This window comes from Pseudochaenichthys georgianus, chromosome 17 (assembly GCF_902827115.2).
Source record: "Pseudochaenichthys georgianus chromosome 17, fPseGeo1.2, whole genome shotgun sequence".
Lineage (NCBI taxonomy): Eukaryota > Metazoa > Chordata > Actinopteri > Perciformes > Channichthyidae > Pseudochaenichthys > Pseudochaenichthys georgianus.
The window spans coordinates 42,804,413-42,827,746 of record NC_047519.1 but is presented as its reverse complement, the minus strand read 5'-3'; the positions used below and the strand labels follow the sequence as shown (position 1 = coordinate 42,827,746).

Genomic DNA, 23,334 nt, shown 5'->3' with positions numbered 1-23,334 from the left:
GGATTAAAAGTGGTCTTCGTTGCAGCGGACCGGCCGGTTCTGGGAGTTAGGTCCAGATGTTTGGAGCATAATAACTGAACGTCTCCATGTTTAAGTCTCTGGGGACAGAGAGCAGACCTGAAGACCTGAGAGATCTGGATGGTTCACAATGTAGCAGGAGATCAGAAATGTGTTTTGGGCTAAACCATTCAGTGCTTTATAAACCAGCAGCAGTACTTTGGAATCAGACTAATTTACCTTTTACTTGATTGTTGGCTTTAGGGACACAACGGTACAATTTAGTACGATCATTTCAATAGAGGTTGGTTTTTAAAATGTGAAAATAAATGTGTTTTTTGATGTTTACTTTACACCAAGGTGTCTCTCGGCCAAATGTGTTTTCGCCCTGATGTTGGGCGCTGAACAAGAGAGATTATTTCTCAAGCTGCAGGATTTAAACGTCCTGCCAGCCGCTGCTGTAGAAGCCTGTGGTCTCTCTGAACTCTGGTATATAACAAGCAGTAGTCATTAGGGGCAGGCACAGCACTAACCCTAAATGTACGTTTTGTTCAGCCAGATAATATCCTACTTTTATAATTTTCGATTCATAAATCTATCGATTAGATTTATGATAGACTTTTGAAACTACAAGAAGATAAGGAGGACTTTTACAAAAAAGTAATAGAGATGTTTGTCCAGAGGGATAGGCAAATGGACTTCATCTTCAAGTCAAGGTAAGACCACCATTTTATTGAAAATGGGATCTTACTAAGAGAGAACAATTCAATATTTAAATGATAACATTACATTTTTTGGGTATCTGTTGAACTGTCTGTTAAAATTAATTGAAGCATAAGACAAGAGGCTTTTGAAAATAATATTATATTTTGATTTAGGTCGAAATATAATATTTGTAAACCTGAAGAGTCAGTGCCTCGCCAGCCATGAACCTCTCTGCAGAAGCTTATATATAGACATCTACATTTGTTGTGCCCCACCACTTTTGCACATATAGAAACGCCACTGATAACAAGGAGGATGAAGCACGGACAGAAGATATCTGAATGTCGGATGATGTTTTGGGTTCGCCCGACACATCACACAGTCTAGAACGAAAACAAATTATTTTTTCAAAATTCAGACTTTTTTCCAAAAATCGCAAAATTTGGCCTTTTTCTGAAAATTGTGAATTTGTTATGAAAATCCGAGGATTCTGACTTTTTCTCAAATGTAAGACTTTCTTCCGACAACCTAAAACGTACTTCTTTTTTTTCTGAACATCTAAGAATTCTGTCACTTTTCCTCAAAATCTGACCCCAAATAATAATACTCTATTGAGATGCTAATGTTGCTATGTGTCTGTTGAATGTGTCAAGGGTTTTATGGAGTTTTTCTGCTGCCCCCTAGTGGCCAAAAACACTTAATGCTCAAATTAATCTAAAAATTCTGACTTTTTTTCCAAAAATCTCAGAATGTTTTCTTAAATTATGCCCTTTTTCTGAAAATGTTGTTATTTTTACTTCTTTATGAAAATCTCAACATTTTGTAATTTCCCCTCAAAATTCAGGTTTTTCTCAGAATTCTGCCTTTTTCTCAAATGTAAGACTTTCTTCTGACAGCCTAAAACGTACGTATTTTTTCTGAATATCTGAGAACTCAAATTGTTCTTAAATAATGCACTTTTTCTGAAAATCTCAAGACTCTGACTTTTTCGGGAAACCCTAAATTCTGATTTTGTTCTGCGAATTCTGAAATGTTCCTCAATTTGGATATTTTTTTTACTCCAAATTTGACTTTTTTCCTAAAAATTCTGTCACTTTTCCTCAAAATCTGACTATTGTTTTTCCCGTCATCTCTCCAGGAGGATCCACATCTCCAAAGCGGCTCTGGACTGTCTGAACGGAGACTACGAGGTGGAGGAGGGCCACGGGAAAGACCGCAACGACTTCCTGCGGCGCCACAACATCGAGACGTTCCTCATCAAGCAGCCGGAGGAGAGCACGCTCAGCCTGCCGGAGGACATCATGAAGGAGGCGTCGAGCTCCTCGGACCGCAGGGCGAGCAGCACCACCTTCAACGAGGCGTCCTGGAGCCCCGAGCTGCCCTTCGACAACATCGTGGGGAAGCAGAACGTAAGTGCCGCCGTAATGCTGTTAACCGCACTGTGGAAACATGTTCATCTTGATGGGAAACTTGTTCTGAAACTGAGGATTCTACCGGCATTCAAATTTCACCGTGGGAGTGAAAAAACTGCATTGTGTAGCAAGAAATATGTGACTTCCTCTATAAAAATCAGTCAAACTGAGTGTGTAGGATCCCTCTCAACTATTTTATCAATTCAAAAATGATCGTATTGGTATAGATAGAAATAGTGCCAATGTCTATAACCGCGTCAAAAGCGACGTAACTTGATTTGACGCAAGCACTGATCAAGGTTTTCTGTAACTCTCCAGGTCCGTTCGCATTGTCTCTTCCATTAACCAGTCTTTAAACACTGCCTTACGGTACGTCCACACAGCAGCTTCAGAAGAATCTTCCACCGCTTCCAACGCTTCTCTACCCGTTGACTTTGAATGGGGATGACGTCACTTTGCCTCGCTTTTCGCCGAACTGCATTGTGGGGGAGCGAAGCGAAGATTTCCAGGATGTCCAGGAAGCGCCAGCCAATCAAACACGTTTATGCAAATCTGACAGTAGAAGCGCTAGCCAATCAAACCGCGTGTAAGCAGGGAGAGCCAGACCGCAGTTCATTTCCTCATATTCCAAACGAGAAATTACGGTAGCAAATCACCCGGTTCTTTACGACCAGAACTATTACCGGGATACAAACCGGAGGAACCGGCATGGAGGGAGGAGGCAGAGGCAGTGGGGGGAACTGGTAGGTTTCGCCTGTTTGGGGAGTTTATATATATATATATTGCTCGCATTAAATCCCCGGGGTTTTTTGCTTTGTATGTCGGGGGCGGGAGATTCATGTGATTGGTTGTTGCTCGCAAACAATCCCCAAGCTGTCAGACACGCCCAGCTCCAAGATTGTCAAGATTTTTGAAAAGCTGCTGTGTGGACGTACCGTTACCGTTCGCTATGATTCGTGTCCTGGTGTGAAATCTTCGTTAGTATATCCTAAAGCTGGTTAGAATATCGTCTGACCAGAAGAGCCAAGACTTAGTTTAAAGGCACCCCAGAACGACCATGACAGGAGTTTTTTAAATAAACATTTATCTCACAACGATATGTGGTGTTGAAATCACAATTGTTCGTCCAACTCTTTGCCCAAAACAAGTTAAAGGGATGAGGTGCTTTCTCAAGATGGACGTGTCTTCTTCTTCTCCGTTGCCTCTGTGTCGGTTGTTTTGTCTTCTTCTGTTTGCCTGGGAGTGTTTTCTGTGGACAGATTGTGTGTGAGCTTCACATCGCCTGCCTGCTGGTGAAGCATGACGAGCTTCTGATTGTGTGCGACACATACAAACATCCTCTTCATCCCCTTTTCATGTGTCTGCGTTCCTGCTGCAATAAATCCACCCCCACAGACTTCATGTTGTTTTCTTTCCTTTGGTTGATTTTGGAGGAAGAGTTGATTTTATTTTATCTTCCTGTTATTGAAGGAGTGAGTGAAAGACCTTTGCTCTGTTTTATATTACATTAAAGTGAATATCTTTGGGTTTTGGACTAACACATAAGGACAATTAAAGACGTCACCTCAATCTTGAATGGACCATTTTCATTATAGAGTGGTGCAGTGATGTTGTGCATTTATAGCGGTACTCTGAAGTTAGCATCTCCCTGATTCCCTCCACAAAGATCCAATGGGATGTTTTTAATGCTATTTTAGATTATTTCAGAATAAAACGCTAAGCTAAAGGCGGCTAATGTTGGGCTATAAAGGAACTACATCACGGTCACATGACTTCACGTCACCACCGCTAAGCTAAAGGCCGCTAATGTTGGGCTATTGAGGAACTACAGCACGGTCACATGACTTCACATCACCACCGCTAAGCTAAAGGCGGCTAATGTTGGGCTATAAAGGAACTACATCACGGTCACATGACTTCACGTCACCACCGCTAAGCTAAAGGCCGCTAATGTTGGGCTATTGAGGAACTACAGCACGGTCACATGACTTCACATCACCACCGCTAAGCTAAAGGCGGCTAATGTTGGGCTATAAAGGAACTACATCACGGTCACATGACTTCACGTCACCACCGCTAAGCTAAAGGAGGCTAATGTTGGGCTATATAGGAACTACAGCACGGTCACATGACTTCACATCACCACCGCTAAGCTAAAGGCGGCTAATGTTGGGCTATAAAGGAACTACATCACAGTCACATGACTTCACGTCACCACCGCTAAGCTAAAGGAGGCTAATGTTGGGCTATATAGGAACTACAGTACGGTCACATGACTTCACGTCACCACCGCTAAGCTAAAGGCGGCTAATGTTGGGCTATAAAGGAACTACAGCACGGTCACATGACTTCACGTCACCACCGCTAAGCTAAAGGAGGCTAATGTTGGGCTATATAGGAACTACAGTACGGTCACATGACTTCACGTCACCACCGCTAAGCTAAAGGCGGCTAATGTTGGGCTATAAAGGAACTACAGCACGGTCACATGACTTCACGTCACCACCGCTAAGCTAAAGGCGGCTAATGTTGGGCTATAAAGGAACTACAGCACGGTCACATGACTTCACGTCACCACCGCTAAGCTAAAGGAGGCTAATGTTGGGCTATATAGGAACTACAGTACGGTCACATGACTTCACGTCACCACCGCTAAGCTAAAGGCGGCTAATGTTGGGCTATAAAGGAACTACAGCACGGTCACATGACTTCACGTCACCACCGCTAAGCTAAAGGAGGCTAATGTTGGGCTATATAGGAACTACAGTACGGTCACATGACTTCACGTCACCACCGCTAAGCTAAAGGCGGCTAATGTTGGGCTATAAAGGAACTACAGCACGGTCACATGACTTCACGTCACCACCGCTAAGCTAAAGGCGGCTAATGTTGGGCTATAAAGGAACTACAGCACGGTCACATGACTTCACGTCACCACCGCTAAGCTAAAGGAGGCTAATGTTGGGCTATATAGGAACTACAGTACGGTCACATGACTTCACGTCACCACCGCTAAGCTAAAGGCGGCTAATGTTGGGCTATAAAGGAACTACAGCACGGTCACATGACTTCACATCACCACCGCTAAGCTAAAGGAGGCTAATGCTGGGCTATATAGGAACTACAGCACGGTCACATGACTTCACGTCACCACCGCTAAGCTAAAGGAGGCTAATGTGAAATCTCTCTCCGATTTCAATGTGACACATATCCAGAGCCACAGACTTCTTGTTTCCTGCAGCCTTGCTCTCACAGTGAACTCTGCGTAACCTCCTGTGTTGACTGAATATGAGGATAGGATAGCTCCCCGTCTGTCAACAGCTCAAACACTGATGTAACCGTGTGTTCAGAATCAGAGGAATGTTTTGTTCTTTCTGACGAGTGCCACTTCTTTGTCTCAGGCTCATTGAAAGGCCGTCAGGACAGTCGTTGCAGAGATGGTCTCTTTGCAAAGGCTTCTGAGTGTCAGAGTCTTTTATGTGGTCGCTTGAATCTGAACGGCTGCCTCTCCGGTGTTTCTCTGTCCTCCGGATCCCCTTCCTCCCATCTTGTTAGTTTGATTCAGTTTTCAGCATCACTGGGTTGAGGACAAGGTGGAATATTAGAGTATATGTTTCAGTCAGACAGAGAGGAAAGAAGCAAGTTAGGGCTGCAAAATGTCACAGACTAGTGCAATATTCTAATCGAAGGAAGTCCAATAAGCTGAATAACGTTGAAATAGCATTTTAAATGGAGCACTGTAGGGATATCCTAGCCTGCAAATGTTATTCGACAGACCTTACCCACATACGATGAGATTAATGAGGCAAAACTAATCAACCCCTCCAGTATTGTACTCGCAATATCAGTCAAATATGCAAGAGTGTGTAAAGAAATGTAAACTGTGTAAGTCCGGAGGAATCTTAAAAGCACTGAGGTGTGAGAACTGTGAATGAAATCCATGCTTTCGATAATTAGTACAACAATAAATAGGCAAGTTTATTTATATAGCACTTTTCTGTACGCGACAATTCAAAGTGCTTTACAAAACAAATTAAAAGACTTTTTAGGAATAAATACATTAAAAACACATTTTACAACAGACATTACAAAGCAAAGATAATACAATAATACAAATAAACACCACAGGTATACAATACATGTTTAAAAGGCATACTGTAGTTCGAATATGAGCATCTCAATTAAAAGCAGCGGCAAAGAGATATGTTCATAATATCGGCCCGATAATAGGAATTATGACGTCATCCCCATAAACCCGATAACAGTATTAATAGCCCCGATAATATACAATATATTTTTTGGGTAAAAGAAAGAGATCCTGCGGTGTGGGTGGGTTGGGATGGGATGAGGGGCGCTTGTTTTTCACTCGGCTCCTCCCGTTTCGCCAGTACTGTGGTGTTAGTGGTTTAGGAAGAGGGGAGTTCTTCACAAAGCCAGCGCTCCCTAACTTGTGCCTGGCTGTGGCGTAAACGGTGAGCGGCCGTGAAGCCAGGACAGCAAACAAACATGTCGTCGGTAGTATGGGACTGTTTCAAAGTTTCAGAGTGAGATAGTTCGCTTGCTATTTGTATTAACGAATGCAGAAGTCCCACGAGGAGGGAAGAAGGCACCGAGCTATAATACTTCCAACCTGATCAGTCGCCTGAAACATCGCCATGGCTACGATGGTGTGTTCAAAGCGTACGAAGATGCCTGCGCTGCTAAACTAGCGGCGAAACCAAAGCCAGCTGCAAAGGCACCGGGGCTTTCACCTATCCACGAGGCTTTTGAAAAAGGCAAGAAGTTTATTTGGGAAAATAAATATGGTCACTTTGAAGAGTCAGAACTGTTCTTGGCTTTGTTTTGTTCATAGTAGTAACGCTCATGTCCTTTGCTCACTACTAGTCTCTTTTTACCACCAGGTGTGCAAAAACTACAGGTACATTTCATATATATATATATATATATTATATTATTATCGGGTATCGGTACCGGTCTTGAGAAGCACGAAGGTATCGGTATCGGTATCGGTCTTGAGAAGCAGGAGCTCTCAAATCTACACGGAAAAGATGTTTTTGCTCGATAACAGAAAGCGAACATCTCTAGTCCACGTCTAGTGCTTTACAGAACGATCCTAAAACATGATTTACCATCCGTTTTTAAACCGAAGATGGTGATTGTTCTGGTCGTCAACAATCCTGTTAATCAACAGCACAGAGATGTCACGGATGCTTCCTGACGTAGATATTAAAAACGTCCATTGACATCTGGTGGCAGACGTGCGATGGAGCGCATCAGGTCTCTGATAACTGCCGCCAACCATTAATCCTCCAATCGTCCTGTTTGTTATCGTGAAGCGCGCTGATAACGTCGAATAAAAGATATCATATCCGTCTCTTATGAGAACTCTCGTCTGTCGTTATCAGACGAGAGGTTTGTTTGAAGGGGTTGAGTGGCTCTCTTCTTCTCTTCTCTTTGTGCCTGCTGGCTCCCATGATGCACTGCTGTCACCTCAGAGCGAGGTCACGCGTGTTCCCTCTGTAGGTTAATCGCACCGAGTGTATTTCTATCATCGAATGAAAGAGAAACGGCTCCTTCGACTGCCATGAGAAGAATACTGGGTCAGTGCTGGGTCTAATGTTCTGATTGGAAGTCTGTGCCGACATGTTCCTCTTCCCGACTTGTCGAGTTGTTGTTGAGGTTGTAGAGATGAAGCATTAGATTGCTGATTCAGAGCTGCTGCACCTTCCACGACCACCCCTCACTGGGTAGGGTCACTCTGCTGCGGAGACAGAGAGCAACAGCTGCGGGACGATGACGGCATTTCTGTTGCTTGTTCTGAAATGTGGGGAGAAGTGCAAACACTGCAAGGCACTTTGTTGGACTAACAGTCGCATACTGCAGGGAAATGATTTCCTGATATTGACTCAAGCCAATCTCGTTTCCATTATTCTTTTTTTTTTTTTTATCATAAATTTTTTATTGCAACATCTTCAATTTACAACACGGTACAGAAGACAATTCAGGTTGCACAACATTTTGGATTAATTCAATCCCATCCCTCTATCCTACATCCCCCCCACCTACCCACCCACTCTATAGCCCCCCCCCACCCACTCTATAGCCCCCCCCCACCCACTCCAAGCCCCCCCCCACCCACTCCATCGACCACCTACCCACCCACTCCATAGCCCCCCCCACCCACTCCATAGCCCCCCCCCCCCACCCACTCTATAGCCCCCCCCACCCACTCCATAGCCCATCTACCCACCCACTCCATAGCCCCCCCCCCACCCACTCTATAACCCACCCCCCCACCCACTCCATAGCCCACCCCCCCCCCACTCCATAACCCACCCCCCACCCACTCCATAGCCCACCTACCTACCCACTCCGTAGCCCACCCCCCCCACCCACTCCATAGCCCACCTACCCACACACTCCATAGCACACCCCCCCCCCCCCCCCCCACTCCACCAACCGCCGGGGCAACAATATCCCCTCAGGGATAGCATTCTTATTTGGTCAGGAGCTCCTTTAAGTTAGCTATCAGATCTATCCACATTAAAATGTATCAGGTTTTGCATCGTTGATTCTCGCGGAGGACAGTTCAAGGTAAGACATGTTGAAATGAGAACTTGAAATATCGTGAGGAGGTTTCCAAAGTTGGACTTTAATGTTTTTTTAGCTGCAGTCAAGACTGTTTTCCCCGTAAGGGACCATTGCTCAGAGTTATGTCTGTCAAGAAATAGTCTGGCTTTTTATTACTTTAATTAAACGATATGTAACGAGGTAATTAGTGAGTTTAAACATTCCCACAGATGTATGAAATGTAATGGGCAAATGAATCATGTGGAGATGCGCAAAAAAGCCAAACGGAGGTGAACCGTAAACCCAAAGGGAAGTCCGCCATTTTGAATTTTACGTGCAATTTTCTTTTTATACAGTATAGCTAATTAGGGAGGATTTCCTTTTGGATGCTTGGGGTCAAAGAAAAACAGGAACTTCAACAAGCTGTTTGTGAAGCCAAAACTGAAATGTTGAATTATTTGAATGATAGAAATATAATGTTTACCACATGTTAAAGTCACCCTACGCTTTGAAAAATGGGGTTCTCAGTGTGTTAAAAAGTGACAAATATTTAGTTTGGGATGAGTTCAAGTGAGAATGTGGTTGTTTAAAACACATCAATTTGTCAGTGTCTTGTGATTTGAGAAGCTTTCATTGTTAGTGATTGTAAAACCTACAATTCTCCATAATTTGTAATATCCAGGTGGCTCTGATGAGACTTACATCTGCGCGAAATGACGACAAAGTAAAATAAAAAGAGAATCTGTGTGAAAATGAACCTTTAATGATGTCGGGATGATGGATGTCCTTCGCTTCAGTGTTACATTAGGCGAGACGAGGCGACACGTTTGATTGGCCGGAGTCGTATTTCTCACACATCATCACACACTTTTCTCACAGTCCCTTTAATGGCTGCAGGCTCTATCACGCTCCGACACTACTCTTAGCGCCTGTCTTGAACGCATGGGAATCTTCTGCAGCAGGACCTCGATATGACTTCCTTTAGATTACACCCCATGGACAACACTAGTGCTGCGTCTCTATTGGCCTAATCCTCTGTTCCCTGTTGATCCGTGATTGGTCCGCCGCTTAGAGATGTCCCGCCCATAAGCCTAACACGTACATTGTGTTGGAGCGCTAGCCAATAGAAGCGCGAGTGTTACGTAGTGATGTTACTGGAGGTAAACAAAGGAGTCCAATGGAGGCGTCGAGAGGTGGTGCGAGAGAAAGCACAGGAAGCCCCAGATTGATTATCATAAGAGGAAATAGGAAGGGTATATTTCAAGTTTGTTACTATATACAATAAGTTATTGGGCTTTTTTTATCGACTTATATTTTCAAATGTAGTTGACTGAATGTATTATAAAGTGGGCTTATTAACACATGCACACTACTGTGTAAGGCAAGGCAAGTTTATTTATATAGCACCTTTCAGCACCAGGCAATTCAAGGTGCTTTACAAAAATGAAAGACATTCAGACAAAGGCATTTAAAAACAGTAAAGGATAATAAAAGAAACATTAAAAGAAAAACAAAAAATTAAAGACATTAAGAAAATGGCATTTAAAATCAGTCATTAAAAAGAAAAGCTAATAAAATAAACATTAAAAGATAAAAGGTGCAGTCTAAGATATGAATAGTTCAATTATTTCTGTTCTTGATTTTTTATTTATTCACAGAACCTCCCTTTGGAAATCCGAACATTTCCGTCCCGATTGTTAAATTAGACAGACTGTTTTCACCATGTTTTGCTCGCATGGCATCCACAATCGGACCCTCAGGAGGGTGTACTAACCCCCTACCCTGCTTTGCTCCCATAACAAAGTCTTTAAATGTTACCTGAACACCCCGTGTTACCAAATCGCTATGTTTCACCCGTCGGTGATGTGATACTTGTTCCTCAGTACAAATCACCCAAAAACTGATCGTAACCCCAGGCTACGACAGATATCCCATATATCCTACTTTCGAGCCGTCCCTCTCATAAATGTCATGGAGAAAATAATTACATTTCAATTTAAACAATTTAGACACTGTATATCTCACCGAGCATTGAAAGCCTTCTTTATTTTTACCCTATCTTCATGTTCTTGTAATTTATTCTTTAGGAATATATGTGTACTATATGTTTACAGATATATTTAATAAGTACAATACAAGAAAAGCTCAAGTTTCATTTGTGGGCCGTATTCCATTATACTTTTTGAATTTGCTGAGGGCCGATTCAAAATGTCCCGCAGGCCGCATTTGGCCCCCGTGCCGTAGTTTGGACACCCCTGGTTTAATAGCTAATGGACAACACTAGGGCTTTTTATCTTTCATCTATCATTGAACATGCTTTTACTGAGAGTTAACCGATCGAGCCCACGGTGCTTTCTTGGAAAAGTGAGATTTCAACTGTCCTCTTCACGTTACTGAGAAGCAAGCAACACCATGGAGTGAAAGCGAAACATCGGGTAATGAAAGGGTCTCCAGACAATGGTCCACTTCGTTATAGTTGATAGTTCTCTAACCTTTACGAAGTGCTTATCGTGCCTCAGTTAGCCCCGACCTGAAGGTCATTTCTTAACATTGTGTTGTTCTGCTGACAGGAAGCTCAGATATTGATCTTTTTGGGAGGCAATAGAGCGGAGCAGGGAAGACGTATTTACCCGGAAGTCAGCTGCTGGTTCCCTCGACAAAAAGCAACAGGATCTCTCCAGAGGATTTAGGAAAAGAGCTGGAAATAAGGCCTGTGGAAACGAACCTGTTTGATAAATGCACGTTTAGTTCAGCCGGATAATCTCCACATGTCTACTTTCATAATGTTCAAATCATAAATCTAATCGAAGCTAAATGCTAACGTGATGCTATAAAGGAGCTACGGCGAGTCCAGCAGCACGACTTCAACGTCGACTTCAGATCCATATTCAAACTACAGATTCTAGATGGAACGAGTTGAAGCGTTTGTCTGAACACTTTGCAGGAGGCAGGGACTTGCTTTCAAGCAGAACAGAAACTAACTCAGAGGAGTGTTTACGTGTTCGGCGTAATGACGTACAACGACCTCCACGACTTCTGTAGTCCTATTCAGCCACTTGGTAACAACCATCGTTTCTCAGACACGTCCACTCTTGGGTCACTGCTGATGGTTTAATGTCGTGGATCAAAACGTGATCCGTCTCTTCGATGCGTCTCAACCACAGACCTTAGTTCCAGCTATCCCATTGGCTCTGAGGCGAGGGAACAGGAAGTGGAGACATGCTGACTCACTTCCTGGTTTAGGACTCGTCACGGCACCGCTCTGACACATGACCTATGTTTCCCATTGAAGGTCGGAGGATACATTTGTGGTTTTCTTGAGATTGGAAATCCCACAGCATTTAGAAATGTGTTTTGTTGCTGTTGTGTTCAAGCACTCGGATGCCTTTTCTATAGTCAGATAATTAAACTTAGACGTCAAACAATAACCAACCGTCGTCCTCCGTGAGACAATAATATCAATCTGGTCTTTTCTTCTAATACAAAGGTTGTCTTTCAGTCGAAGACGATGGAGCACCCTTTCTTCTACCAAGCTAAGCAATACTTACAACCTCTGATTTAAATACCTCAGTGTCACACAAGCGAAACACCGATTGCACCAAACGGTAAATCCAAGTCTTTTTAATGTCTAAACGATTTGTTAGTTCCAACACCAGAAGATTCTGTTAGACCTGTGTGTTGGTATGTAGCCGTCAGCACAGTCCTTTTTAAAGATGAATACAAACGTTGTTTATTATTTATTGTCGTTTTGAGGGAATGGCCGAAAAGTATTGAGGTGGTGAATCCAAACCTGGGGCGATAAACCAAATCATCTTTTGTCCGTCTATACCAGTGTTTCTCAAACTTTTCATACCAAGGACCACCACCAATAAAAAAACACTCGCGGACCACCTAACTCCACAAATATCCAAAGACACATTGTTTTTCTACAAATCGCCTGAAAATGGTACAAACAAGTGGCAACATGTGTGATGAAGGTGTTGATCTGGAATGCAATCGAAAGTGAAACTTACGCTCGCTCCATTGCGGAGATATTCCCGCGAGAGTGCGGAAAACTTACATTTATTTATTTATTTCAAATGTGAAATGTTACCAATATACTCGCGGACCACTAGGGGGCGCTCACGGGCCAGAAGCACTGGTCTATACATTTACAACATAGTTAATTGAAGTGTTTACATCCCGTCATGTTTGAGGACACACAGCTCCTCAATGAGGGCCCAGATTATACAACACGATTGTTTTCTCATCATTCACTTTCCAATGATTAGCGTGAATACATTAATATGTTATAATTGATTTATATATTGAGTGTATTCGTCCGGATTTGTAGCATCTAAGCTGTTTTCTCATGCTTTCTTCATCTGGTGTGTGTATTCACTCACAGCCCTTCCTTTTCCCATGCTCATAAATTACATTTTAATAACACCGTGTGCATAATTACCCGCTTTGTCCCCACTGACATGGAGAGAATGAGACATGCATGACTTGTCCGACAGCGAGCGCTTGCATGTCGCTCGTCCCTTTCTTCCCGTGCCTTGATTTTATTTTAACGAATGTTTTTCTTTCTCATTTTGTAACTTGGATGAAATCAAGAGGGGGGACTAGCAGGTTCATTGTATGTGCATGTGCTTTCCCCCCCTAGACTCTGGCTGCCCTAACGAGAAATTCGATAAATCTGCTTCCAAACCATCTCGCACAAGCTTTGCATGTGCACTCGGGTCCTGAGGAAATTAACACGCGAATAGAGAACGCCATCGACTTACGGAGTGGCGATAAGTTGAGAAGAGAGCATATCAAGCCTTTCTCGCTGATGTTTAAAGACTGCAGCCTGGAACAGAAGGTAGCTGGGGTTTTAGACGGACTCCTGTTTTTACTTTTATTTCTCTCTCCCTCCTCATTTTTATTCCTAGACGGAGATATTCGGAAGCTAAACAAGATCCAATATTGCTCTTGTTCCTATCATGAGTAAGCTAAAGGCACTTGAGATACAAATAGTCCCAGTCAGTTTTGTCCTCCATTTGGTCAAGAAGTGTATGGAGTCTGAAGAGTGCCATTACAAATAATAAACCGTTTTTAATTATAGCTAGTAAATAACTTGATGCGTACAAAAGACCATTTTAAATTCAATTAGCATTTTGCAACGTTAAATTAAAAGTACAAATAAATGATAATGAAATAATACATTTAAAAGAAAGGCAGATTAATATCATGACGCTCGATTTGACATTTATTTATAATGATTTATAAACTCTTCCAATAAAAAAAAAACCTATTAAACTTATTTATTTGTATTTGTTTACGTAATCAGTTTATTGAAGGAATATGTTGTAAAGATTTTATTTTTCAAAGCTTACGAACTGCATCGCACGGTCTTTCAAATCTCATGGAGTCTCCATCCATTCAAATGGTCCTCCTGAGGAAGAAAGAGGTGATTTGCAGCCTCTTAAAAAGGACACTACTTGACTTTATCTTTTATATTTTAATGCATGCTTCTTAGTTAACATTAAGCTGCCTTTGGCTCTTTTCTTGCTGTAACAAAAGCGAGTAAAGGTGTTCTGATTCTGATTTAAGAATACATGTTTAATTGGTTGTAGACGTATAATGAATGATGTAGTCGTTGCACTCCAGGCTCCATACTCGTGTTCAAGAATTAAAACAACCAAACTAAAGAAGAACGTCTTATCAGTTATTCTCATGGTTATACTCTATGGTTCAATTGGGACATTCTGTTTCGACCAGCATGGAGCCGTCAGCTTGGCGAAACATGGAATATTTCTTAGTTTTTCCAAGATTGAAGAACGTCCTTCAGTTTACTCATGACCGAACGTCCATGGACCTGTTACCCTTTAACCAGCTTCACTACTTTTTTCTTTCACAGAAAATCGTTGCATTGACAAAAGAAAATACGATTTCTGTATTGTACTTGCTACGAGACATCATTACTAGAATACTGCTCCTATTTCCTATAGTATTACTTCAAAATCTAGAGTATTAATGAACTATTACTCATCAATCATACCCTAGTTTTAAATAGACAATATTTACCTTAACATATAATCAAGATGAACTGTCCCTTAGCTGAAAGGTCAACCAATACCAACAAACCCAAATAACTTTATTTCAGATTCTACTTATAAAGATACCTAAAATATCAGGTGACATTTATGGTGTAAAAGAAAATAGGATAAAACAACGAAAGTATTTCCATTTAGTTAATTTAGTCTGACTAGATATTTAGATAATCTTCAATGGCAAACGACAACAAGCTGTTAAATAATGTGGAATACAATATTGTCAGAATGGGGAACTTTGGATATTTCCAATTCTCTAAATATACATAAAATATCAGGCAAATGTTTCAAAATGGGGCAAAACAATGAGAATATTTCCATTTAGTCCATATAGTCCAGAGTTTGACAAAACATGGAGATAATCTTCAATGAAAAGCTATAACAACCTGTTAAATACTGTGATATACAAAATATATAATAGTGTCACTATAGTTAACAAGATAAAGTAACTTGATGGGAAATCAAAGGATAGTTGATAACACGTTAAATTGGAAAAGTTGTTTCCATAGGAAGACATTTCTATGTTGAAATGTTAAATGTACTCATGATATGTGGAAGTCATAGTGACAAGAACATGGGTCGGAAGGTCTTTTTGTTTGGTGAATGCAATGCACTTCCCTAGATTGTAATCCCCTTTCCTCCCATTTTTTAAAGCTCACCTTTGCCTTTGAGTTTATTTCTTTGCTTCCCTTTGAATCCCAAGCCATGTTTAAAACTTTTCTAAGAACTTTTCTTTCTTTTGTTTTGGTTGACCTCTTCAGTAAGTGTGCATTTGCTGTTCCACTTTTTATTCCTGCCCAAGTTGAAGCATCCTCTTGATAATTTCCCAGCGTCCGTTGAGAAAGAGACAGAGCGAAGACGGGGCAGCGAGGGTCATGAGGGGGTTAAAATTGAGGGGAAAAAAGTGACAAAAGAAACAGACCAAAAAAGTGACAAAATATGACATTAGAAAATATTGAAGAAAAAGACAGTAGAACAAATTAATAAAGACGACAGTCAACTAAACTAAAACAGACCAAAAAAGCTGAAAAAGAAGACATGTCGTACAAATGTAACCAAAATAAAGTCAAAAAATGTAAAAAAAAAATACAACTATTAAGAAACGGACCGACATGTCGAAACAAGTGAAGAAAAAGACAGTAAAAATTTAAAGAACGACATTCGAGAAAAATGAAAACAATAACAGTCAAAAATAGTGACCAAAAAAACAGACCAGAAAAGTGAAAAATATGACATGTCACAAAAAGTGAAACCAAAGAAAGTCGACACAAAGTGAAAAAGATTCCGTCGAATAAAAATATCCAAAAAATTACAAGTCGGACAAAAAAGGCAGACATGTCGAAAAAAAGTGAACAAAATGAAAAGTCCGGAACTGATAAAGTGAAAAAAAGACAGTAGAAAATATTGAAGTAGAAAATATTGAAGAAAAAGACAGTTGACAAAATTTATAAAAACGTCATTTAAAAAAATTACAAAAAAAAGACGGAAAAAGATTAAAAAAAGACAGTAGAAAAAGTGAAAGAACGACAGTCGAGAAAAATGAAAACAATGTCCAAAAAAAACGACCAAAAAAGTGAGTCCTATTTTTGGTCCAGACACATTAATCTAGAGAGTCTTGCAGAACATCAGTGCTGCTGCCGACATTACAACTGATGGTTTGATTTATCTCAATATCCAATTACTTCGTTCAAGTACACTTCTCCTCCAGCTAATTTACAAAAACGCTAAACCATTTCTTCAACATCTGGCCAGGGACATGTAACCCTTTCCAATGTTCCCTTTGGGCGAACTCTGGTCTGTTTTGCATGATACCAAAAAAACCTTCACAAAGCGCCAATGCAATTGGTAGAAGTACAACGCTAACGCTATAAACAGTCACGTCAATGTCGCCGCAATTTAGGAAATCCACTTTATTGTGATTTGACTTTGAAAACAAGTTGGAAAGTTTGACTTATCAATAGTTAACAAGAGTGCTAGTATACACAGCGAGGAAGTAAAGGCAGACCAGTCTCACTTTGTTAGCAATCCCCTTTTTGTCACAATAGAAGGTAAATCCCACATCTCTAAAGCTTGTAATGACCAAAGACTTCTAACCAAAAACCAATTGACTTGGAAATAAGGGAACAGGAAGTGTTCAAATAATCGTATCCCGGTTTCAATACTCGTACAGCACTCTATTACTGCTATTTTAAGGTAAACCAATGTAGTAGTGTAGCAAAAGTATCAAGTAAGTGTTAAAAACCTCAACCTTACAGCCGCAGAGTTGCTAGGGCTACAAACCGTGTATAAAGTCTTTATCTAACATTTAAAAAATCCAGTAAATTCTCATTTGGTTAAACTTTTAAACAGTCTTCAAACTGACTCAGCTAACGGCTAACAGCTAACGGCTAACAGCTAACAGCTAACGGCTAACAGCTAACGGCTAACAGCTAACGGCTAACAGCTAGCATTGTGCTCGTCAACTTTGCACCTTCCCCAGGACCCTCAGCCTGCCCCTCCCCCTCCCCCGGCTCCTGTCTCTCTCTAACGCTTGCTGTAGAACCATTAAAGCGTCTGTTTGGTGTGATTGAGGAGCATCTCAGTGTCTTCTCTGTTTGTCTGAAAACATGTTTCTCCATCTTCTCCTCATCTCCTTTTCCCCTCCTTTTCTATCTGTTCTTTTTCTCCTTCTCACGGCACAGTATTCCCAGATGAGAGACGAGGTGTTCAAGTCCAACCTGGTGTGCGCCTTCATCGTTCTCATCTTCATCACCACCATCCAAGGCCTGCTTCCCTCCGCCAGGTAATAAAGACTTTTTTATTTTATTTTGCATTTTAACAAAATAAACACATCTAGGTACATAGATTACCTACATAACAGTTGACAAATCCGAGATGAAATTATAATAGTAATGATAGAAATAAAAGCATGGATACGTTATTAATACTCAGGTAATAGAGACTTACTGTAAACATGATTGAAAATTCCGATTTTTGCTTGTCTTTGCCGTTTTGTCTTGTTTTTTCATATTTGTGGCTACTGCCATGGCCTGGTACTTTTGAGGCAAGAACTGATGTACCAGGTTTACAAAGGGACACGCATAAGCAACACGATATAAGATATTTTCCACACATTTAGCCAAGAACCAAAGTCTCACCCGCCTCCAGGTTAGCTTCTCTTCTCGGAGACTTTCTTTGAACCGTCCAGTTAAACTCAAGAGCATTCGAAGGAACAGGACAAATAGCCCTCTGCAATTCGAGCTGGATAAAACAAGCTATGTTTACTGTTAAGTCCAGATTACATTTGTATTTTACGCATTAGCTACAGCTAACAAAATACACACTGACCATGTACAGTGCTATGTTTTTTTGTATAAATGTATATGTTCTTGTCCCCATATATATTTGAATTGTTGTCATAATGTTAAGGAAGGTTAAGTGCAAAGTTGTAGCTCCAGTTAAATGTTTTTTTTATGACAAAGACACAATTTTGCTTTAGCTTAGCGCCAAGAGTGATACAACGATCACAATGTAATATAGTTATAATGTTGTTTTGATTCAAGTGGATACCCATTATCATTTGAGTATGGAAAGAAAACCCTGGGAACATGTTTCTATATTTCCCCACAACTTTGAGAAAAGTTTGAGTTAATGGAACAGAATACTGTGTATTATTATTTATTTTTAGATGTTATTTTAATTATAGGGTATCCAATTACCGTACTTTTCGGACTATAAGCCGCGACTTTTTTCCCCATTTCTTTTGTACAGCTAACGGCCACTAGGGAACTATCTATGGATTTTACAGGTAAAATTAACCACCTTTAACACTACGGGCTCTATGACCGGTCCGCGCCCGCCACCTTTAAGCGGCGGGCTCCAGCAGGAAAAGCTGGAGGCCGGAAAAGAGTGAGACAGGTAGCGCGCCAAAGTAAAAGTGGAACCGAGAGACAGAACGAGAGCAAGACAGACGGACAATTTAGCTGCTGCAGCTTACATGCAGGTGCGCTTTATAGTGCGAAAAGTACGGTACACAATGAAAATAAAAAAATTAAAAGTTGAGTTTCCTAACCCAATGGTTTTGGTTGTGTCGTCTCCTTCAGCTGATGGCACTTCTGTTATTTTGTTGTGTTTCTGCAGGCTGGTAACCATGGTGGTCCAGTTCTCAATCCTCATCGTCCTGCATTCCTGTCTGGTCCTAGTAACGACGGCGGAGGACTACAAGTGTCTGCCTCTGGTTCTGAGGAAAGCCTGCTGCTGGATCAACGAGACGTACGCCGCCAGAAACGTCATCATCTTCATCTCCATCCTCATCAACTTCCTGGCTGCCATGATCAATATAGTGAGTTCAACTTCCAGATTATCGTTAATTAGGCGGTTATATTTGTTGTCTGTGTTCTTGCCGATAGCAGAAAGGAAGCATTTAAGTCGGAGAAGCGGGGTTTGGGCTTTTCTGACCTCAGTTTTCTGGTTTCAAATAGCTCCATCTAATTGATGTTCTCACTTTACACAGAAAAGTGTCCTTCTCAGACCTTGACGAAATCAAAAAGGACACCATCAAGACAAAAGTTGACAAAGAGCATTTCCAAACATTTTCCAAAGATGTGTCAAAACAATTCTCAAATATCTACAGTAGCATCTTTGTTTAAAACCTCAGCAACGTCTATGAACAGCTAGTCATTGTATACTTTATCAACGTGTACAACAAAAATTGTAAATAGTGTTTTTTGAGGGAATATTTTAAGCCTCAGATTGTTACACATTTGTTTATCCTACTCGTTGTTTAAGCTAAATCAGAAAGTTAAAGGGGACCTATCATGCAAAATGCACTTTTGTACGTCTTTTATACATGAATATAATATATATATAATTCTGATACAGATTTGAATTTTCCTGACGTCAGAAAAGGGGTGCTCCGCCTGTATGGGCAACTCTCCACCTATCAGGGGAATGAGAGACCGCTCGAAAGCGCTGGAGACGCTGTAGTACATATGCCAGGCCTGTAGGTGGCGCTGTAGTCTGCCACAGAAACAGAATCAGCCCTTTCAAAAACAGGGCTGTAAGAGCAAATAGAGCGAAATGAGGAATGGCTAAAATGCATGATCTGTTTGGTATTTTGAAATAAAAACTTCACAGACATGTTTTATACAGGTATGGCCCTACAATATATGTTTAAAATATAGCATGATAGGTCCACTTTAAGAAAAGTGGTTTGGTTAATGTGGAGGAGATGTGTTTCATCCATCAATCCAGTAAAACCAGTAAATGTCATGTTTGGATTCTCAAAATATGAGTATTGTAAGTTTTTTTTTGTGAAAGCATTAAATGAAAGATTCTTTCATAACTTCGAATTTAATTAACTGAAAACCCTTTTGTATTATTGGTGCGTTTTCGTCCTCATCGACCCCTTTTTAGCCGGCGCCTTTCTTCTGCAAGGCGGCCTCTGAAAGACAGGGACTCGCAAGTCATTACTTAACTGAAGCACATTAACAAGCTGATAATAAGCTGTTGGTGTTTCAAGGTCTCTGATCGTATTACGCCGAGTGTATTAAACAACCCCGAGGTCTGGACTGGTGAGAAGAGGATTGCTCGTCAAAGAAAGGTCCAACGATCCCAATGAAACAGAACCTTGGAGAGGGTTGTTTGTGTAAATGAAATCTAACTTGAGATATACAGATTGAGAGTAGTTTGGTGCTTGTTGATGTTCAGCATCTGTTAATGCTTTGAGTTTCAATCAGGGAAACCACACAGACGTTCATCTTGCTTTCGTTGTAACACGCAGATATTGGAGGAAAGCAAATAAAACATGTTATCGGTAAACATGTTGACAGACAACTCAACATTATAACAAAATCGTGCTTGGATACTTTTTTCATTGCTTTTTGGGGACAAAGACTTCAATTAAATAGAGTAGGCTTTAGTGTGTAGACCCTAACTGAGACTAAACATCACGATATCTCTGCCTGTGCTGCTCCGTCTGGGAAAGGGTCGACAATTCAAGTCCAAATTGGATGCTGAGTTTTTGCTAATGCTAGCCATGGGACCTTTATCTTTATCTTAAAGGCACATGTTAACCATCTTCCTGAATCACTTCCTATGTTGCGTACACCTGACGGCATCAGCAACACATCACCTGTTTACGTTTACTCACAAAGGGTTGTGCATTTTGAACAAACCCATAGAAGGTGTATTGGCCTTGAAACTAAAGATTGAGTCCATACACTCAGTCAGAACATGTTTACTGAGGTAATATACTCAGTGAGAAGTGGGGTCATTTTTTCATAGACTTCTAGACCAGGGGTGTCAAACTCAAGGCCCGGGGGCCAAATCCGGCCCGCGACTTCATTTTATGTGGCCCCGCAAGAGCTTGCAAAGAACATAATACGTTTATTATACGGTTACATGCTACTTTACAGAAGCACGTTGCCCATAAACTACATGTCCCACAATGCATCTCAAATTTGCCTTTTTTCTCAATTTGCATTTTTTTCCTTCAAAATATGCTTTTTTTTCTTAGAATTTGCCTTTTTCTCAAAATGTCTCTTCTTTTTTTCTGTTTTTCCAGAATTTGGCTTTTCTTTTAAAATAATTTTGTGACATGCACACTGAAGAGACTTGCAATTATTTGCCCTAGACTTCTGCTTTCAGACGTATCTGAAAATAATCCAATGCAGAGGTAATCATGTAATATAATAAATGATGTTATATATATTAAATATTTATATATGTATTTTTATATAGTCTTAAAGTTACAACCGGCCCTTTGAGTGAAACCATAACGCTGATTTGGCCCGCGAGGAAATTGAGTTTGACCCCCCTATTCTAGACAGTTTGACTTTATGCAACTGGACAAAGTGCCCCCTGCTGGACTCCCGTTCACTCACAAACAGCCACACATCTACGACACAAACCCGTTGATTGGCTTGATGAAAGAAATGCATGGGTGTGTGAGAAATGAGACTGATCCTGCCTGGGTTTAAGGCAACAACAATAATCCCCCTGTCGGTCTCTCACAGCTGTGGTGCGACTTCGACAAGTCGGGCAGCGGCTTCGGGAACCAGACGTTCAACGAGTCGACCTCCATCCCAGACATCTGCTTCTACCCAGAGGTACCGACTAAATGAAGTGTCTGAATTTGCAGTCACGTCCATCTGTTGTGGGTTTTTTCTTCCGCTTCTCCGAAAGTGGCAGAAATGATGCATTAAACATCCTCGACATCTGCTCGTGCCCAGAGGGAGGTCTCGCCTCAGACAGCGGCGACTGATGGAGCCGTCAGAACGTCACGGAGCGAACATCCATTACGTTATTTTGCTGAGAAAATATGCAGCTGATTGATGGGCTCAATCAGGGAGTAAAATGTTTCATAGCTGCAAGCGTTGGGTCACCTTGCAAGTGTATTCCTACCCGGGGTCTTGTGCGTTGGTGTGGGTAAACATGTTTCATTACTGATTTCAGGTAGGACCGTAGACTTTATATGTCGGGGTAGGACACATCACAACTTGAACATTATACACAGAACTATAGACATATCCGAATCAGAGGCTCTTGGTTCATTGGATTGTCAGATATCCATTGGACGAGTTGCCATGAGCCTTTTGTTATGCGCATTTTATGTTTTCAAATTAGAAAAGCTTTATGGAAAAGGCACATTTGTGGTTTATACCTTGGACCTAAAGAAATGGGATTTATAAAGTGTGACAGACACTTTATAATTTGGGACATTATTTAGGTCTACCTATCTGTCCATCCATCTATCTGTATATCTATCTATCTATCTATCTATCTATCTATCTATCTATCCATCCATCTATCCATCTATCCATCCATCCATCTCTATCTATCTATCCATCTATCTATCTATTCATCTATCCATCTATCTATCTATCTATCTATCCATCTATCTATCTATCTATCTATCCATCTATCTATCTATCTATCCATCTATCCATCTATCTATCTATCCATCTATCTATCTATCTATCTATCTATCCATCTATCTATCTATCTATCCATCTATCTATCTATCTATCCATCTATCTATCCATCTATCTATCTATCTATCCATCCATCCATCTATCTATCTATCTGTCTATCCATCTATCTATCTATATATCTATCTATCCATCCATCCATCTATCTATCCATCCTTCTATCTATCTATCTAATGACCTAAATATATCGCCCTCTTTCTTCTCAGTACTTTGTGTTCACGGGGGTCCTGGCGATGGTGACGTGCGCCGTGTTCCTGCGGCTGAACTCGGTGTTGAAGTTGGCGGTTCTGCTGGTGATGATCGCCGTCTACTCCCTGCTGACCGAAGCCTTCTACACCTCGCTGTTCCTCCGCTACGACACCGTCCACAAGAACACAGAGTGAGTGCTCCACATTGAAAATGTCCCACAATCACATATGAGAGTAACTCGTCTCTTGTTTGGCACTTTGATCGTCTTCATCTTGGTTTTTCAGACCCGAGGGTGGAGCTGGGGGGGGAGTGGGTAGACCATCTTTAGCAGCTAACCAGCTAGCACCAGCTATGTTGACTAAGATATACATTGGGATGCTAAGTTTAGCTAGTAGAAAAAAGGTAGTTTTTAAAGCC

General features: G+C 41.1%; 1 protein-coding gene across 1 annotated transcript in view; it reads left to right on the top strand.

The window, feature by feature from the left end:
* The window catches only part of adcy8 (adenylate cyclase 8 (brain)), a 68,398-nt gene that overhangs the window by 26,937 nt on the left and 18,127 nt on the right, over positions 1-23,334 (top strand). Inside the window, exons 7-12 of the mRNA XM_034104937.2 lie at positions 1,841-2,111; positions 17,440-17,540; positions 18,878-19,079; positions 21,754-21,846; positions 22,935-23,107; positions 23,202-23,226. Of these exons, the coding sequence (XP_033960828.1) occupies positions 1,841-2,111; positions 17,440-17,540; positions 18,878-19,079; positions 21,754-21,846; positions 22,935-23,107; positions 23,202-23,226 (865 nt within the window). The remainder of the gene's footprint in view (positions 1-1,840; positions 2,112-17,439; positions 17,541-18,877; positions 19,080-21,753; positions 21,847-22,934; positions 23,108-23,201; positions 23,227-23,334) is intronic.